Below are 18,570 nucleotides of genomic sequence, written 5' to 3' on the forward strand. Positions count from 1 at the left end.
CTGATCAGAGATCAAGTGATCGATAAAGAACTGTGATTAGTGCTGCAGCAAAGCTGATCAATTAACCTGATAAAATGATCGATCAGCTCACGCGGGGAGGATCGGACTCTCACACGCTGATGTCATCATTCACTGCTCCGGTGCCTCTGATCCCGCCGCAGGCCACGCGCCGGTTCTGATCCACCGCGGCGGACATCAGAGCCGATCGATCCGGGTATCGATTGATCAGGTTTGATCGGCAGCAGAGAAGCGGGCGGCGGAGCGGGGGGTCGGTGTCCTGCGGCTGAGCAGGAGGTCTGTCTGTCGGTCGGTGTGAGCTCGGTGTGTCCCGGTGTGTTTCTGCAGGTGACCGTTACTATGAGACACAGAGAGAGGAGAGAGAGGAGAGGGTCTCACTCTGACCGGTTTACTGGGACCAAACACATCACACAGCAACGGATCGTGTTAAATGATGTCACAGTATACTGTATATAAATTGAACATTATAATATTAGTATTTATAAAGTGTATTTTCTGTAATAGAACATGAATTGATGAACGGACATAAACACGGTAATAACATAAAATACGACATTAACATAAAGTTGGCTGCTGATCTGAAAAAAAACGAGTGGATCTTTTATTTTATTTATTTACTTTTTGTGTCCAAACTTCTTTTCTTCTTTTCTTCTCATTAATAATTTAACTCGATAAATGATGTAAACATCAGTGTGTAAATTTCAGGCTGTGAAATCAGATCAGAGTGACACCTCCTCATCAACACACGATCTTTACGCCTGTGACGTCACACTCCGCTGAGCCTCGTTTTAATCCTCTTCAGTCTGTGACGTCATGTAGAGAGAGAGAAGATTATTTTTATTAAACCGAATATCTATTATTGATACTTATCACTGATTATTGATTAGGAGCTGATGGTGATTGATCCTGCAAACAACAACAAACCCGACACGCTCATCTTCCGCTCCGGATTTTCAAAATAATAGCCCTAACTGACTGATGAGGAGGAAAAGGCCGCCACCTGCTGGTCAGAGTGACGCAGGATTTAAACGGCTCTGGGATCAGTTTATTGTTGGAGTTTAACGAAGATTTTTAGATTCTCTGTCCATCAGGCAGGAAAACTGGTGCATTTTATTGATTTATTAAAAAATTTAAATGTCTGAATGTGAAACACAGAACTCCACACGTTAAATAAATCTGAATATTATATATACACACTGCTCTGCTGTGTTTAGGTTCACGTTGTTAATAAAGTTTTTACAAATTACAGGCATATTTTCTGACGATCGTTTTGTTGCGGCGTCGTGACGTATCCGGAAGCATCTGACCAGCAGCTGCAGATAGCAGCGGCTAACAGCTAATAGCCGAAGCTCCGCACAGACAGACAGACAGACAGACAGGCAGACAGGTGAGCTCCTGAACCTCTCACCTGGAGACGGTTCGTTTCTGCGTCGGAATAAAACAACAAGAGGAGAAAGTTTCATCACCGGAGAAACAGACAGACGGCAGCCGTTAGCAGTTGCAGTTAGCCGTTAGTTGTTAGCAGTTAGCCGAGCTTCTGCAGGACTCCTCGGTCTTTCTGTTCATGTTCTGGTTAATTTTTCTGTAGAGACTCAGACAATACGACCAGGCCCCTGATCAGCTGATATCAGCTTATTACACATGTATTGATACTGATATGGATATCGATCTTGGTATTGACAGTCTCTGTATCACTGTCACTGTTCTCTGAGAAGATTCTTCATTTCTGGGTCAAACTTGACTTGAAATATCAGAGTGACTCGTTGATATTTTAAATATTCTTTTTTCTGCATCTTAAAAATCTAAATATAAACGATCATTTATGGAAAAAAGAAAAACCAGCAGGTGTTTGTGTTCAGAGGAAACAGGAGAGAAATGTAGTTTTTATCTGAACTGAAAAACACATTATTATTATTACTACTATTACTACTAATAACACTGTCATGAAGGGGCAGCACACAGAGCAGTGTTAACTAACCCAGGACCCTCTACCCCCCCCCCCCCCCCCCCCAGGTGTGTCTGTGGATGGAAGTGTGGAGCTCTGCGATGGGACCGGAGAGAGTCTTACCGAGCTCCGAGGACGAGCTGGGAGAGGACGAGCGTCCGGCCGACGGAGCGCTGCTGCCGGTGGGAGCTGTGTGGAACGGGGGGGAGGGAGGGGTGAGGAGGAGGGGGAGAGATGGAGCTGGATGGAGAGGAGGAGGAGGAGAGGGAGAGGAGGAGGTGAACAGCGGGGGGTATTATTATCAACCTCTGAACCAGGATCCTGACGGAGAGAACGCCACCGAGCAGCCGGAGGAGGAGGAGGAGGAGAGGGGGGAAGAGCAGGGGAGGCGCCGTCACACGCCGAGCAGCTGCAGCAGGTGCAGCAGAGGATAGAGGTGAGATCAGGAACAGTCAGTCATAGCAGCTCCGTGATGAGACCACACTCACCTGTCTGTCTCCTGCAGGTGATGGGCCTCCACCTTCCTGAAGCCCCTCCCCCTGACAGTGACGAGGAGGAGGACCCTGAGGGGGCGGCGGCTCTGAGGAGCCGAGCCTCCATCCCCATGGACGCAGGTCGGTCCTCTGCTCTGCTGCTTTCTGTTGTGGTGAGACATGTGATATGGATCGTTGTGACATCACTTCCTGTCCCCCAGACCACGTGGAGCTGGTGAAGAGGACGATGGCGGCCGTGGCGTTGCCGTCTCTGGGCGTGCCGGCGTGGGCCCAAGAGATCTCAGACGACCAGTGGAAGGACATGGTCCAGCACACGCTGCAGAGCCGGCAGAGCGCCGGAGCCCTGCGCCTCGGCCGCAGGAGCAACATCAGCGGGCCCTGAACGCACCGTGGCCACTTCAGGGACACTGACGCAGAGCGATGGAGACTTCACAGACGTCGTTCTGTCGGACTGAAGCAGCCAATCACAGACCTCCTTTAAAACATCAAGATCTTAGTTTTTTTATCTGTTGTTTCTCGGACTCACCTGTTTGACCTTTGACCCCTGAGTTCCGGGGGTGGTGGTGGGGGGTGAGGGGTAAGATTCCACTTTAAATTAAAAATCAATCAATAAATAAACTCCTAAAAGATTGATCTGTTAAAACATCAAACACTCAGATCAATAATCCTGTTGTGATAATTGATTGATCAGCTGACATCTGCAGCTGTTTCCTGATATTTTTACAAAACAAATAACTGATCAATCAATCGAGAGAATAATTGGCAAATTTATCATTTGAATCTGTAAAAACCTGTCATCACAGTAACACTGATCAGTTAGAGCTGTAATCAGTTATTGATCACCTCAGAGTCTGATCACAGGAACAAACTCCTTCCACTCTGCCTGTGTTCTGGATCATGACCCCCCCACAGACACAACTGATCACTAACTGATTGATCAGCCGATTGATCAGCCGATTGATCAGCTCCTCTGTTTCTGATGGTTGTGGTTCCTGCCCTGACCTGCAGATGCTGTCGTACCTGTGTGGTAACCATGGTAACCAGGTGAACAGTTCAGTGTTCCTGTTCCAACATTTGAACTTAAACTTGTTTGTGAAGTAAATAGCAGAGATGATGATGATGATGATCATCTCTCGGGGCTGAGGTCTCCGTCTGGACGAGAAGGAAACTGTAAAAAAGATAAAGTCACATTCCACCTGAGGCTTCACTGAAACATTCATGTTTTATTTCAGTTTGTACATGAAGTTTTCCTCTGTGTGTGTGTGTGTGTGTGTGTGTGTGTGTGTGTGAAGCACAGAAACTCTGATTGTCAAACATGTCCACTTTATTTCTTTGTATTTTCTTCTGTACATACATGAACATCTGTACAAAATCAGACTTTCAGACGATGTAATGTTCGACCTAATTAAAGTTCAGCGTCTGTACAGGACGACAGGAAGCAGCGTTCAGCTTTTAGTGTTGAATGTTTCAGCTTCGCCGCTGGACAAACTAACTTCCTGTTTCATTCAGATCCAACTCCTCCCACTCTCATGATGTTTACAGATGGGTCGGGGTTAAATATTTTCAATGGTTTGGTTCAGCTGTGGATCTCCTGGTTCTCCTCCTCCCTCTGACTGGTCAGAACCAGGATGGGGTCTAACCCTCACTGGCCGCCATCTTGGCTGTGTAACGGAAGAGGAAGGAGCAACAACGTATTTTTTAAACTTGTGAAAATGGCGGCTGAGGAAATATGACACGTCGTTGGCACTGATGGAGGCAGAGCTTACACGTTCATGTTAAAGTGAGCAAAGCAGCTGGAGGATAAAAACTAAGAACAGTTTCCTGCAGTGACAGGTACAAATCACAGGTGTGAACATGCAGAGCACACTGACTCCTGATTGGTCAGGCAGGTGTGTGGGCGGGACTTAAATACTGCTGAAACGCGGTGACGCTCGTGTTTCTGGATTCACTTCTGCAGTGGAAGGAGGTGGAGATGTGTCGGCCATCTTTATCTACACTCACCTCCTCCATGTTCACCTGTGTATGAAGCGACTCCTGATCTGCCCCGACACTGGTCACCAGCTAATGACATCATCACTCAGTGCCCAGGTTCACAGTAAAGCAGCTTCAGACAGTAAAATCTAAAACTAACTCCTCTAATCAAAAAGTTGTGGCAGCCATTTTGTCCAGCGGCGAACAAAAGAACAGGGGTGGGGGTGGGCTAAGCCACCACCAGAGGGGTCACTCATTTTGATTGACAGCTGATCTCTGAAGGACACGCCCACATGACAGCAAGGAGAGAACAAACAGGAAAAAACTAAACAACAGCTGATGAGAAGAAAATAAGAATAAAAAACAGCAGGTGTGAACGTTACAGGGTGAGGGGCGTGGCCTGACGGAAGGGGCGTGGCCATGAGTCAATACACAGAACAACAGTAACCGCAGGCAGAACCGTCGACCATCTGAAGAATGTGACGACTATTTTTAAAGGTCACAGGAAACAATAAAAAGATTTAAAGCTCAGGTCTGCAGAACATTAATACAGTGATTATTGATCAGAAACATGTTCACAGCTGCTGTTTGACCTCCTGACCTCAAATCAAATCAACGTCTGTGAAAGGACTTTAACATCAAATACTGTTTGTTTCTATTAGAGGCTGATTCACTGTGATGATATTTAATGTTCTCACGACACTGATCCAGTTTCTGTCCAGAAAAAAACACGACGTTTGTGACGATCAAAGTTTTTTTTAATGAGGAAAAATTTTACTTTGTCGACTTGAAGTTTTTTCTGAGAGAAAAAAAAAGACAAAAAAGAACTCTTGTACGTTTCTCGAGGTGTTTTCAGCATCCAGTTTTTATCTGGTTTTAACTGTAGCAGACACAGAATAGCTGCTGCTTAAATCACATTTAATATTTTTCTAAACGTGACCGTGAACCGACACAGAAGCAGCTTTAAAAACCTCCTGAAATAAATGAATCACGTGCTAACTCAACATTTTCGGATGATTTCAGAAACTTTTCGTGGCTCAAACTGCGATGCAGCGTTTAACACTGAGATACGGACCAGACGTTTGTAAATGGCGCTGACAGCAGAGGATCATGGGAGTCTGAGTCTGCAGGGAGCAGAGCAGTAACATCTGACTTTAAAAACCAAGTTGGTTTTCAGTTTCTGATTTTTAAAAAAGCTGAAGCTGGATTTAAAATTTACTTTAAAAAAATCCATCATCCTGATCCTGAACCCATTTTAAAAACAACAGTTTTTTTCTGCTCCACATCTGATGTCCCCAGCTTTTATTTTGGTGGATGAAATCTCAGTATTTGTTCTGATAAATCAGGGATTTGGGATCACTGGGTTCTGTGGTGAAATCAGAGAACATCAGCAGACGAACAGTTAACAGCTCGAGCTGAAACTCAGACGTGTTCGTACAGTGGCGCCCTCTAGTGGCTGAGGAGAAACAATGTGAGACCGTCCAGATGTGCTCTGAGGAGGGTTCAGGTGAAAACATCCGAGTCCACTTTGATCAGATCCACGAGTTTATCAAACAGAAACAACTGAGATCAAATCAGTGAGACGTTCTTTAACGTCTGAGTTCAGGGAGAAAACATTTCAGCTCAGATCTGTAACTTCCTGTACCACAGACGACAGCTTCTGCAGCGCTCGTCACGCTTATTCTAGATTTATTTTAAATTTATTTTAGACTTATTTTAAATTTATTTTAGACTTATTTTAAATTTATTTTAGACTTATTTTAGACTTTTGAAAACCTGAAATAAAGATGAAATCTAACTTTTCACTGTCGGACCGAACAAAGAACAACATCAACATAAAAACGTCTCCAGTCTGTGTTGAGCTGCAGAGACCACAGCAGAGAGACAGCCAATCAGAGCCGCCGACTGGGAATGTGAGGTCATCTTTAATCACATGACACACAGAGCTGAGTTCTGATTGGTCGACGATGGCGTCAAATGACGAAAAGACGCACTGAGCGCGCTCAGAGAAAGGTTCAGCTGCAGATTTGTGTGATCAGCTGCCTGCAGAGATTACACTCATCTAAACACATCACAGGTGAAATAACAACAACCTGCTCCAACAAACACTGACGCTGCAACACTCAGCTCACATCTGCACTTCTTCTTCAGTTTCATAATTTCCTATTACCCCTGAATGTCTCTCTCATGGAGGAGTCTGTGTTTGACCTTTGACCTGACGAGTGACCGCTACATCTCTACAGTTCAGGTGGAGCGTCGTCACAGAACATTCAGACCAGGTGTCTCTCTTTAAGAGCTCTGAGTGGACAAAGGACGAAACAACAGGAAGTGAGTCCTCATGCAGACGACGACTCTCATTGGTTAAAAACTCGGTGATGAGGTGTGGCCACGCCCCCTTCAAAATAAAAAAAAAGGAAGTAGAGAAACGTGGATTAACTGGATGCTGATTGGACGTTTACATTCACTGTGTCTCCTCGTCATCATCTTCATCGTCGTCAGTCTGAAGCTGCTTCAGTCTCCAGTCCACCTCAGATCCAGGCTGACAGCTGATTGGTCGGGTCAGGTGGATGGGGGCGGGGCTCCGGAGCGAAGCTGCTGTCAGAGAGCGAGTCAGTGAACTCATCTGTTCTGCTTCAGGCGTCTCAGGACACGGGAGGTGAAGAGCCGGAGGAGTTTTCCACTTCAGGAACTTAACGAGCTCCAACCCGAAGAACCTGAGGAGGTTCAGGTTCCAGGTTCTGTTTGACTCAGTCCTTCAGAACAGGCTGCTCATGATTATCAGCTGATTGTTGGTTTTGATTTACTGATTGTTAAACACAGAAACTCTGCAGAGCCTCAGGTGGTTCTTATATTCAGTTCACTGATTTGTGAGGAGAAGCAGCGAATCTTCTCGTCTGAAGCTGAATCAAAGATTCTGCTTGAAATGATTGATCGATTATTAAAACAGAGTTTGGCCGTCAGTCTCTGCTCCTGCTGCTTCAGCGTCTCCTGAACTCAGGAGCTTCTTCTTTTCTGTGAAGCAGTGTTTCCAGTGTTTGCTCCACCAGGCAGAGTCCAGCAGAAATCAACAACAGAACATCACTAAGTTCCTGCAGTGGAAAAGGCCTGTTGGCGATGCTTTCAGGGACCCGACGCTGCGTTCAGGAGCCGGTCACCTGGCGGCAGTGTGAGGTGGAGACAGACAGCAGCAGGTGAAGCGGAGATGAAGGTGCAACATGAAGCTCGTTCATCACGTCGGACACTTTCACAGCACGTGGACAGACGGAGCTTCTACAGAGTGTCTTACTTGTTTTCACCACCGGGGGCAGAGGTGAGAGGCTTCTTCTTTTTTTTTTATTTATTTTTTTTCTTCTTTGAACACAGCGTCAGCTCCGTCCCGATCTGACCCCGGACCAGTTTCTCCACGACAGCTTCAACTTCCCCCCCGAGGAGACGGACAGGAGGGGGCGGAGTCAGGCTCAGCAGGGACCGCCTCCCCCGGTCAGAGAGCCTCCTGATTGGCTGTCAGGTACTCCTCGGCTCTCTTGTGAGCCTCCAGAGCTTTGATGGTGTAGACGTCCTGCGGCAGCTCCGACTTCCTCCTCATCAGGACTTTGTCCTTCTTCAGATCCTTCAGGCCCTGAAACCACAGAGACAAATCCATCAGTCACCTGCTGAGAGCACTTCACTGTCCACCGTTCAACTCAGGACTGTGTTTGTAACGGAGCAGCTACACAACAACTACACAACAACAACAACTGCTCTGTGTGTGTCTGTGTGTGTGTGTGTACCTGTGAGGCCTCAGTCTCCACAGTCTTCTTCAGCAGCTGGATGTCTTCAGCTGTTGGAGTCTCTGTTTCCATCGAGTAAACAGCCACAGTGCTGTCACTGTACAACATGTACTGCACGCACACACACACACACACACACACACACACACACACACACATATAAGATAAGTTGATTATCAGTTCATGTGTCTGACGTTTGTGTTTGTGAATGAATTAAAAACTGACCTCATCCTGTGGGTGGAGTCCAGGACGGAGAGGGTGGAGCTTATTACTCTGGAGGTAAAGAAGGAGACGCACAGTCAGTGAGAGGAGGAGACAGGAGAGGAGGAGGAGAGGAGGTGAGGGTGAGGAGGTGAGGGAGAGGAGACAGGAGAGGAGGAGAGGAGGTGAGGAGGTGAGGTGAGGAGGTGAGGAGAGGAGACAGGAGAGGAGGAGAGGAGGTGAGGTGAGGAGGTGAGGAGAGGAGACAGGAGAGGAGGAGAGGAGGTGAGGAGGTGAGGTGAGGAGGTGAGGAGAGGAGACAGGAGAGGAGGAGAGGACAGGTGAGTGTTGTACCTGTGGGTTCTGTCGGGCCAGCTCCTCGATCTTGTGCCAGATCTCCTCTCTCTCCTTCAGCTTGTATTTCTCTCTGCACAGAAACACACCATCAATAATTAATCAATAATAATAATAAATCAAATATAATAATAATAACTTCCTGTGTTAAAGGGTCAGTAAACCCTCAGAGTCGTCTGTCAGGAGGTCGAGCAGCCTGTGTGTGTGTGTGTTGTTGTTTACTTCTGTTTCTCGGCCTTGTATTGCTGCGTGCAGTCATCAAACAGTTTCTGGTTCATCTCCATGAAGAGCTTCAGAGCGTTGTAGATCAGACCATGGATCGTCCTGAGGGGGGAGTTCAGATTTAGTGACTGATGACAGGAGATTAATCACTGTCCACTGCAGTTACAGTTACAGTTACATTACAGTTACAGTTACAATGTGACTCAGACAGCTGTGATGTTTCCTGTCTGTTGGTTTGTAAAGAGAAATGAAGCTGCAGCTGGAAACACTCACTCCCTGAGCTAGCTTATCTTATCTTAACTTATCTTAGCTTAGCTTAGCTGTTAGCCTGGCTCTGGGTGAACAGTGTGTGTGTGTGAGTCAGAACAGCAGGGAAAGATCAAACTCTGGTTCTACATGTGGAGTATTGATCTGTTATTGATCAGTATCAGTATTTCCACCCCCAGCTGTCAGTGTGTGTGTGTGTGTGTGTGTGTGTGTGTGTGTTACTTGTTCCAGTGGCTCTTGGAGTTCTTGTAGAGGGCAGGGAACATGATGGGGAGGATCTTTGCAGCGTTGTCGCTGATCAGACTCATGATGTACTCGTTGTTCCAGTAATACAGAGCTCTCTCTGCAACCTACACACACACACACACACACACACACACACACACACACACAAACACACACACACACACACACACACACAAACACACAAACACACACACACACAACACACAACACACACACACACAACACACACACAAACACACACACACACACACACACACACACAAACACACACACACACACACACACACAAACACACACACACACACACACACACACACACACACACAAACACACAAACACACACACACACACACACACACACACACACACACACACAAACACACACACACACACACACACACACACACAAACACACACACACACACACCATCAGGTCAGTTTATGTTGTAATTGTGTTCCAGATTCTGAAGTTTTAGTTGTAGTCTTGGTTCAGGTTCAGGTTCAGGTTCTGGTACCTGGAAGTGTGGGCTGGAGACACACTTGGCGAGCTGTCTGAAGAGCGGCTCCTGGACTTTGACGAACTCGGACGGCTCGATGACGTCCAGGATCTCCTCCAGCTCGTTCAGGAACATCACCTCCTTTGGACTGTGAGTCTTTGGCCAGAACTTCAGCAGACCCATGATCACCTGCAGGGGTCAGAGGTCATGGCTGTCAGGAAGTCAGAGTACAGAACCCCACCTACACCTACACCTGATCATTGATGACCCTGTTAAACAAGGTCCAACAACCTCCAGTCTGAGTTCCCGTCTCCATGACAACGGTCCAGCTGTGTTCACTGAAGTCCAGGTCAAATGAACTAACGATACTGTCAGATACTGTCACTGACGTTTATCTCCAGTGAATCAAGCTAACGTTAGCTCTGACTGATGATGTCAGTTAATGTGTCCACTCTCTGTACGTTACTATGGAAACACAACATCACCCATCATTGTCATCATCATCATCATCATCATCAACAGCAGTTTTCACAGCGTTGCCATGGAAACAGACGGGATGTGTGCAGCAGACTCACCGGCTCTGTCAGACTGCTGTCCTTCTCCAGGAACTGAACCACACAGTACGCCAGCTGCAGACACACACACACACACACACACACACAGCAAACTGAGGTTAGACTGAGCCACACGTCACTCACTGACATCACTGATGACATCACAGATGATGCCTCTCTGACCTGGGGGTGGTAGACGCTCAGAGACTTGACTTTGTGAAGCGGCAGAAGAACTCGAATCAGAAACATCTTGTGTTCTTCTTTCAGTGGTAACGCAAAGCCGTTGATTATACTGAGAGAGAGACGACACACAGTTACACAAAGAGAGAGAGTGTGTGTGTGTGTGTGTGTGTGTGTGTGTGTGTGTGTGTTACCTCCCCAGTATTTCCAGCAGCTCAGCGATGCCATTGTGATGTTCTGTCTCGTAGATAAATCTGTAACACAACGACACATGGTTTTATTCAGTCACAGCTGTTTGTCAGTATAAATAATGAATTAATTGATAACTGATCGTTATGATCGGAGACGTTTCCTCTGATGATTCATGACTGGATTTTCATGGTAAACTATTTATGGCTGAGACACTGAAACCTCCACAGCTCAGCTCCCCTCTCCTCTCTCTCCTCTCTCCTCTCTCTCCTCCTCCTCTCTCCTCTCTCTCCTCTCTCCTCCCTCCTCCTCCTCTCTCTGACCTGTAGAAGATGTTGTTGATCTGCCGGCGGATGTAGGCTCGGAGGCCCAGGAACTTCCCGTAGATGCGGTGGAGGATGGTTTTGAGGAAGTCTCTCTCTCTGGGATCTTCACTGTCAAACAGCTCCAGCAGCTTTAACACACACATTAAACCTGGAGTCAGAGTTCAGTCTGAAGCGAAACACCAACACATTCACCTCCTGCTCAGAGACCTCGTCTTACCGACAGTACAAACTTTTGGTCGATGTATTTTTTGGCGACGTTTGGCTGGAAGTCTGGAGACTCCAGGAAGCGAAGGAAGAACTCGTACACCAGCTGTGGAGACAAACACACGGCAGACATGTTGGATTCTGAAGCAGGTTCACAGAGCCACAGAGAGCAGCAGAGAGCTGATGATCAGGTAATCACTGCGATCAGCTCCTCCTCCATCAGTCCCTTAGTTTCATTCTGTGTGTTTTCAACAGAGCGACGTTCAAAAACAATAAAACTGTTTAAAACTGATTCTGTTCATTTTCAGAAAAACAACCACCTGAGAACTGATCTGATTTTAGAGAGAAGTCACTTCAACCATTAAAGAACTGAATAGAAAACCTCAGTCAGGTTCTGAAGTGTCTGTAGGACGAGACGTTTCTAAGTCCTTTAACCGTCTCTTCTCACATCCTCTGTTACTGCCTGACGCTGTAACTGTCGGCCATCTTTAACCAGCAGCTCCTCCACAGAAGCTGCTTCAGGTGCAGCAGGAGGAAACACTCCTCTGTTCCTTTTACAATAAACTTCCTACATGTGCAGCTGAAACTCAGCATCAGTTCATTCAGAGTTTTAACACTTTGTAGATTATTTCAGAGATCGGACACACACAGGTGTGTTACTGATGTTGGTCCATGATGATGAGCAGTGATGTGTGTGTGTTAAGCTTTACAGTGTGTGTTGATGGGACTGTGGTTGTGCTGTAGAAACAGTCACTCTCTGGAGTTTCTACCTCCTCCTGTTGTCGTGTTGTGACAGTGAACAGCTCGTCCTGTGTGTGAGGTGTGTTAATGTGTGATGAGTTTACAGAGGTCAGAGGTCAGAGGTGTGTACCTGCAGGTGAGGCCAGGCGGCCTCCAGTGTCGGCTCGTCCTCCTCAGGATCAAACTCTGCTCCGGTCGGGTTGGAGGACGGAGGAAGAGTCCGGAACAAGTTCATTGAAAACTGAACAAACACACACAGCTGTTACTACAACACACTGTGTGTGTCTGTGTGTGTGTGTGCGTGTGTTGTAAACCTGGTTGTGAGAGTGTTACAGAGTGTTTTACTGACAATAAAGATCATTTGTCATTAAAGAGAATTAGTAGAAATTAGTAGAGTAACATTAGAGTAACAGAGTAACATTAGCAACAGTGGTTGTGTGGTTCAGTGTTAAAGTAGAGGATCAGGTTCAGGTTGTGTGTCGGATGTCGTGTGTCGTCTCACCATGATGACGGCCTCAGGGTAGATGGACTCGGTCACCACGTCACTGTTGTGTGTGATGTACTCGACCATCTCGTTAAGCCCCGCCCTCTTCACCTCTTTATATTTGAGGTCGCTGAGCGGGTCGCTGACGAAGTCGAACAGGACGCAGCACTGACGCAGCTTCTGCACAAACAGCTCCTCACGGTCTATCGGAGGGGCATCTGAGAGGGGCAACAAGAGGGGAGGGGTCAGCACCACAGAAGAAGACAACTGACCTTTACTTCCTGTTTCTCTTCTTCTCTGAAAGAAACTGAACTTCCTGTTAAACCTCGTTAGAGCTGATTCACACACACTGAGACACACACTCTCTCTCTCTCACACACACACACACACACACACACAATAACAACACAACATGTGGAGACGTTTCCTTTCTACCAGGTGTTTGCAGATAGAAGTCGTCTCCTCCTCCGTTTCCTGCTGCAGGTTCAACTCTGTTCTGACCTTTGACCTCTGAGCTTTATTTTGTTCCTCACAGTCGTAAACTCTGTCCACACTCTCTGACCTGGTTCCTGTGGAGGAGGTAGAGGAGGTTCTGGTCTGTGTGACCAAACCACATCTCACAGAGTCAGCTCCTGGTTCTGTCTCACCTTCACTCTCCATGCTGGTGTTCACCTTTCTGCTCTGTCGGACATTTCAGTCCACAACATTCTCTAACATTCTGACTTTGATCTTAAACCAGAGGGAGGTTTTAGTTGTCAGACGTCTGGATCTTCAGGATCAGAGAAACGTTCTGAGTCCATCAAAGATCCTCACATTTAACATCAAACTGTTTTACTGGTTTTAATCAGGTGGTCTGTTTGTTGTGGAGAGGAGGAGACCTCATCAACACTGAAGGAACCTGAACCTACAGGTGAAACAGATTCAGGTTCATGATGATCTGTTCAGTGGTCACTTCTCTCTGGATGAATCTAATAGAACAGCTGAACAAGAGAAGAAATAACTTCAACACTGATCTCAGACCACCTGTTTCTGTTCACAGTAACTGAACCATCTATAAAGCAGCTGAGGTTTCCTGTCTTGTCAGTCGACAGGATTCAAACCTGTGACGTCTCTGATGATTCTCTGTGTGACGATGTTAAAACTGTAACATGACGACAACAGGTTGCTGAATCACACTCTGATCACACACCTGAAACACTGATATCACCATGGAAACCAGCTCTGTCTGCACCGCATTACACACACACACACACACACACACACTCTCACTCTGCAGCTTGTTCCTGTTCATGTATTTAGATTCTGGAAACATTATATATATATATATATATATATATATGGTGACTGATACAAATCTAAATCTCTGGAGCTGCTGCAGTGAGTCAGTGTGTCCACAACAATGTTTGTACAGAGACAGAGCTTTTTATTAAAGAGTCAGATCCTTTTAGTTTAGAGTCTGGTAGAGATATACAGAGAGGTTTCTGGTTAAACTAAAAGGATCTGACTCTTTAATAAAAAGAGCAACAGATCAAAGAATCTGTGGACAACAAACACACAAACAGGTCATATCTTTTTCTAATATCTGTCCACTAGGAGGCGCTACAGGTCTCTCTTCACTCCAGTTAATTGCTGACAGCTCATCATGTGTTTGTGGTAAATATCACTGCACTGTCTCCTCATCTTTATTTTATCATGTGTGAACATCAGACGCAGCTGGATGTCCTGGCTCAGCGTTAGGTTCAGATCAGTGTCTAGTGTCTCAGTGTTACCTTTGAGTGCAGGCAGTTTCTGCAGCTCTCTGTTCTTGGTCAGGCTGAAGCGGGACGAGCTCTGGCGTCGCTCCTTCTTCACCAGCTGAGGACCTCCAGAGTATTTGATCTTGTTGAGCTGAGTGGGAGGAGGCGTGCTGTTACTGGGACGCTTACTGCCGCTCTGCTGCTGCTGCTGGGCCTGCACACACACACACACACACACACACACACACACACACACACAGAACAGAACAGGTTTACAGCAGATTGTCTGTTAAACTTCCCTTCACTGATGCATCCTGGGAGTTGTAGTTCTGTGGTGAACTCCATCACACCCTGAGCTCTGACTTGGGCTCCACCCACCTCATCGTTGTTGCTATGGTTAAGCCTAGCATTTACACCTGCACATGCTCAGTGAAGGTGAGCAGTCAGGTGATTTCAGGTGTGTTAGTGTGGACAGGTTCAGCGGTGGGTGTCTGCTGAGGATCTGACCACAGGTACAAACACACACATGTTCACAGTGACTGACTGACTGCAGCTTCACTGATCCAGCCACATCATTCTGAACAAACATGACCTCTGATGTGACTCGTCTCGTGCTCTGATCCTAACGAGTGAATTCACTGCTGACTGAATAAAGTTTTAATTCTGGTCAGAAAACTCTCCGTTTGAGCACAGTGATGCAGGTGAACAACATCACAGTGGTTCTCCTGGTGTGGCTAATGTTAGCAGGGCTAACACCTTACAGGTTAACATCCACATACCTGAGCTGAATGTGTCTGTGTTACAGTGAGTACTTCATGTTGTAGCTGCCTGGACGTATAGTGAGAATTATTACACCCTGTACAGTGCACTCAAGAGAAAATATACAGGAGTTAAAATACAAAGAGAAAATCAGAATAAACGTTACAATGCAGAGCAAAGAAGTGAGTGAAGTTTCACATCACTTCAGTCCAGTGGTTTTATGTCTGATTATTCAGACGCAGCCTGAACACAATGTCTTCTCACTTAGAAACAGTAGTGAGGACAGTAAACCTTTGACCTTTGACCTCGTTACAGGAGGCTGCAGGTAAACTACACCTGAACCTGATCACCTGCTCCTCAGTAACAGTCTGAGTCTGAGACCAGGACTCCACAGAGTCCTCAAGACCTGACACAAGATAACCTGCTGCCTCTGCACTGTAAAAAATAACATCCGTCATATTTTACAGCGTGCAGCTCTTCAGTTCCTGATGACGACTTGTTCCTTAAACGCATCATTTAAAGAACGACAGTGATGTTTACCAGCTGCTGTTTCCTCTCAGATCACAGACTCACTCTGATTTAAGCATGAACAAACACACACAGACGACAACTGACAACTATAACAACATTACTCTGATTATAATCAATATCATCTGTAACATTACTGATTATAATCAATATCAGGAAGTTAGAAACTTTCCTGTATCAGCAGCGGCTTCTTGTTCAGTTTACAACACCTGAGGAACAGGTGAGGTTTCCTCGCTCCATCTTCTCTGAATGATTCAGTGACACGACCTCAAAACGTTACCTGACTACAGGTGCAGGGTTTCTACTTTCTCTCTGTTTCAATTCTCTGTCTCTTCCTCTAATGTTCTGACTCTGATCTTAAACCACATGAAGGGTTTTAGTTCTCAATGAATGAGTGAGTGAATGAATGAGTGAATGAATGAATGGTGCAGTAAAGAGGATGTAGTGTGGTCACAGGTGTGTGTTTAGCAGCTCAGTCGATCAGAACTATCAGTTTAATAAAGTTTAGTGTTGTTGTGTTGTGTTGTTGTGTTGTTGTGTTGTTGTGTTGTGTTGTGTAACATCACTCTGACTGCCTGTGTGTTACTACCAGTGAACAGCAGCAGCTCTGTTTCCCTGCAGACGTTACTCGGAGCATGTGACCCTGAACGCCTCACGCCGTGACTCCATCATGTGTTTTGTGTTTTAAAGTTCACACTCACCTCGTCCGAGCTCTCTGTGGCCGCATCCTTCCCTCCGCTGCTGTTACTGTTCTTTGTGCTGCTTTTGGCAGATTTGGTCGTTTCCTTTTGAAACACAGAGGAAACGACTTTAAACCAACTGTTAATATTCATGTTAAACTGCAGCAAACGTTACGACTCTCTCCTCTTCATCAGACAGTGAAAATGGTTTCAATAATTTCACCCACAGAGACGGATTTAATCTGTATATATAATCTGTATATTCAGTCTGATGATGGTCACTGCTCATCACATTCACTCATCCTTCACTTTTCACTTTATCCTTCACATTTTAATCTCCAACAAGAACAACTAAGAATCACAAACTTTATTTAAACAGCACTTTTCTTAGCTATGTTAGAGAGAGGAAGTCTGAAGAGAGAGTGAAGAATCACCTGCAGGCCTCCACCCACAGGTACAGAGAGTCCTGATGTAATCGGATACATCTGGAGTAATGCGTGGATGTGGTTTGGTGCTGGAGTCATTGAAGGCAGCATCAGCTCAGTAGGAAACAGTTTTATTAGAGTTTATTCAGGTTTCAGGTTTGTCTTCTGTCTCCCGTGTTCTTCTGTTGACTGGAGGTTTGAACTGTCTGAACCTACAATAAGACTGTTCTGGTTCTGGTTCTGAGTCAGTTTAGTCTCTGATCCTGATCAGAGTTCTACTCCTCCATTCACCATCCCCAGGCTGTGATATGAACCTGAGCATGTCCCTGCTGCTGCAGACTCACAGTCATGATGCTGTTGATGTGTGAACTACAGACGGCATTCAGATACTCAGCGATTAGACAGTGACTCGTCTGTTCCTTCAACAGGAAGGAAACTGTCCAAATCATCTCCTCATCTCCTCTGTTTCTGACCTAGGACCAGAGATCCTGACCTCAGACTGAGCGAGGACAGAAGACATCTGATTACTGCACAACAACAGGCTGTAAACTTCACCACCCGGCCTCTGAGATCAGGTGTCAGGTGAGTTCTACCTGTCTGCTCACAGGTGTACTGAGAGTTAACAGCAGGAGAGCAGGACACAAACTTCATGTCTTCAGTCCAAAGAGGAGACGAGAGGTTTAAACTTTCACCAGATTAAACTCCAGACCTCATGTTCACAGCAGCTCCCAGCACTTTATCACCACATCTACGAATAACTAACACAGAGACTTGATAATGATTCAGTCAGTTGATCAATTAATCGATTTCTTGTTTCAGTCTTTCTGTTTTCTGATTAATTTTCTTTGACTTTAACACAGCTGCATGTTCACTGAGAGTTCACCGTCGTTCTGAACCCGTATTATTAATATCATTAAACCTGTGGAAAATCTGGAGCAGAAAATCAACGCAGACCCAGAGACACTACAACATCACGTCAAGTCATTTAGATTTGACATTAGCAGCAGACAAACCCTGAGACGGTTCAGACTCGGTCCGGACCTGGTTTCTGGCAGAACCTGGATCACCTCCATAAACACCCAGTGATTCCAAAGCTGACACCTCTGCAGGAGCTAACAGCTAACAGCTAACAGCATCTTTAATGGAGGCTCACATGCATGAATGAGTCACAGACACTTTAACACCGAGCCCAGCCTGCTTTCTGCCCGATGAATAATTGAAGGGAGCGGGCAGCGGTTCCTCCCCGGAGCTCCGGCAGCAGCAGCCTGTTCACCTCACCTGCTGGCTCCCGGGCAGGAACCAGCCCGCCTCCCGGTTCAAACGGCTGGACGCGGTCTTTAATGTGCAGTTTAAGCTAAATGAGGCGTCTGAGCTGCGGACACGGAAGGAGACGACCGGAGACACGGACTTTTACTGCGGCTAGCAACTCTGCGGCTAGCGGTTAGCTTAGCCGTCCTATGCTAGCGGGGCCTTAGCATGTTAGCTCGGTAAAATATAACGACTGAAGTCTGAACTGGACTAAATAACGGCAGCTTCGCCGCCTCCCGCTCATATCTCCGTGTAAGACGGGTCGTGTTGCCGTCATGTAACCGCACACTCACCTTTTCCTTCTTGGTTTTGTTCGGCATCTTGACTGTGAGGCAGGGTGTTCTTCACGGAGGATCCGTGATGCTCTTCCCCGGGACTCAGACGCTGTCACTCGGTCTGTCTCCGATCCCTGCGCCCGTTCCCGACTCGAAGCATCTGATTGGTTGCCGCGGTGTAAACCTGCCTAGTGAC

General features: G+C 46.4%; 2 protein-coding genes across 2 annotated transcripts; one reads left to right on the plus strand and one right to left on the minus strand.

Moving 5' to 3' along the window:
- Positions 1 to 1,285: 1,285 nt before the first annotated feature.
- Positions 1,286 to 3,899, plus strand: LOC108882366 (male-enhanced antigen 1-like). The gene is given in 5 exon segments (XM_018674823.2): positions 1,286 to 1,405; positions 2,032 to 2,340; positions 2,343 to 2,399; positions 2,469 to 2,577; positions 2,658 to 3,899. Coding segments are annotated over 4 exon segments (645 nt in total). The 5' UTR covers positions 1,286 to 1,405; positions 2,032 to 2,043; the 3' UTR covers positions 2,840 to 3,899.
- Positions 3,764 to 18,570, minus strand: LOC108882368 (serine/threonine-protein phosphatase 2A 56 kDa regulatory subunit delta isoform). The gene is made up of 17 exons (XM_018674827.2): positions 18,393 to 18,570; positions 16,388 to 16,471; positions 14,433 to 14,613; positions 12,682 to 12,881; positions 12,310 to 12,420; positions 11,452 to 11,544; positions 11,232 to 11,362; positions 10,914 to 10,973; positions 10,723 to 10,831; positions 10,561 to 10,614; positions 10,004 to 10,174; positions 9,465 to 9,592; positions 8,976 to 9,077; positions 8,754 to 8,826; positions 8,424 to 8,471; positions 8,199 to 8,309; positions 3,764 to 8,047 (listed from the first exon to the last, which is right to left on the minus strand). Exons 1-17 carry the CDS (start codon positions 18,417 to 18,419, stop codon positions 7,910 to 7,912), a joined length of 1,821 nt encoding a protein of 606 aa, XP_018530343.1. The 5' UTR covers positions 18,420 to 18,570; the 3' UTR covers positions 3,764 to 7,909.

This window comes from Lates calcarifer, unplaced genomic scaffold (genome assembly GCF_001640805.2).
Source record: "Lates calcarifer isolate ASB-BC8 unplaced genomic scaffold, TLL_Latcal_v3 scaffold_6_14, whole genome shotgun sequence".
NCBI classification, from domain to species: Eukaryota; Metazoa; Chordata; class Actinopteri; family Centropomidae; genus Lates; species Lates calcarifer.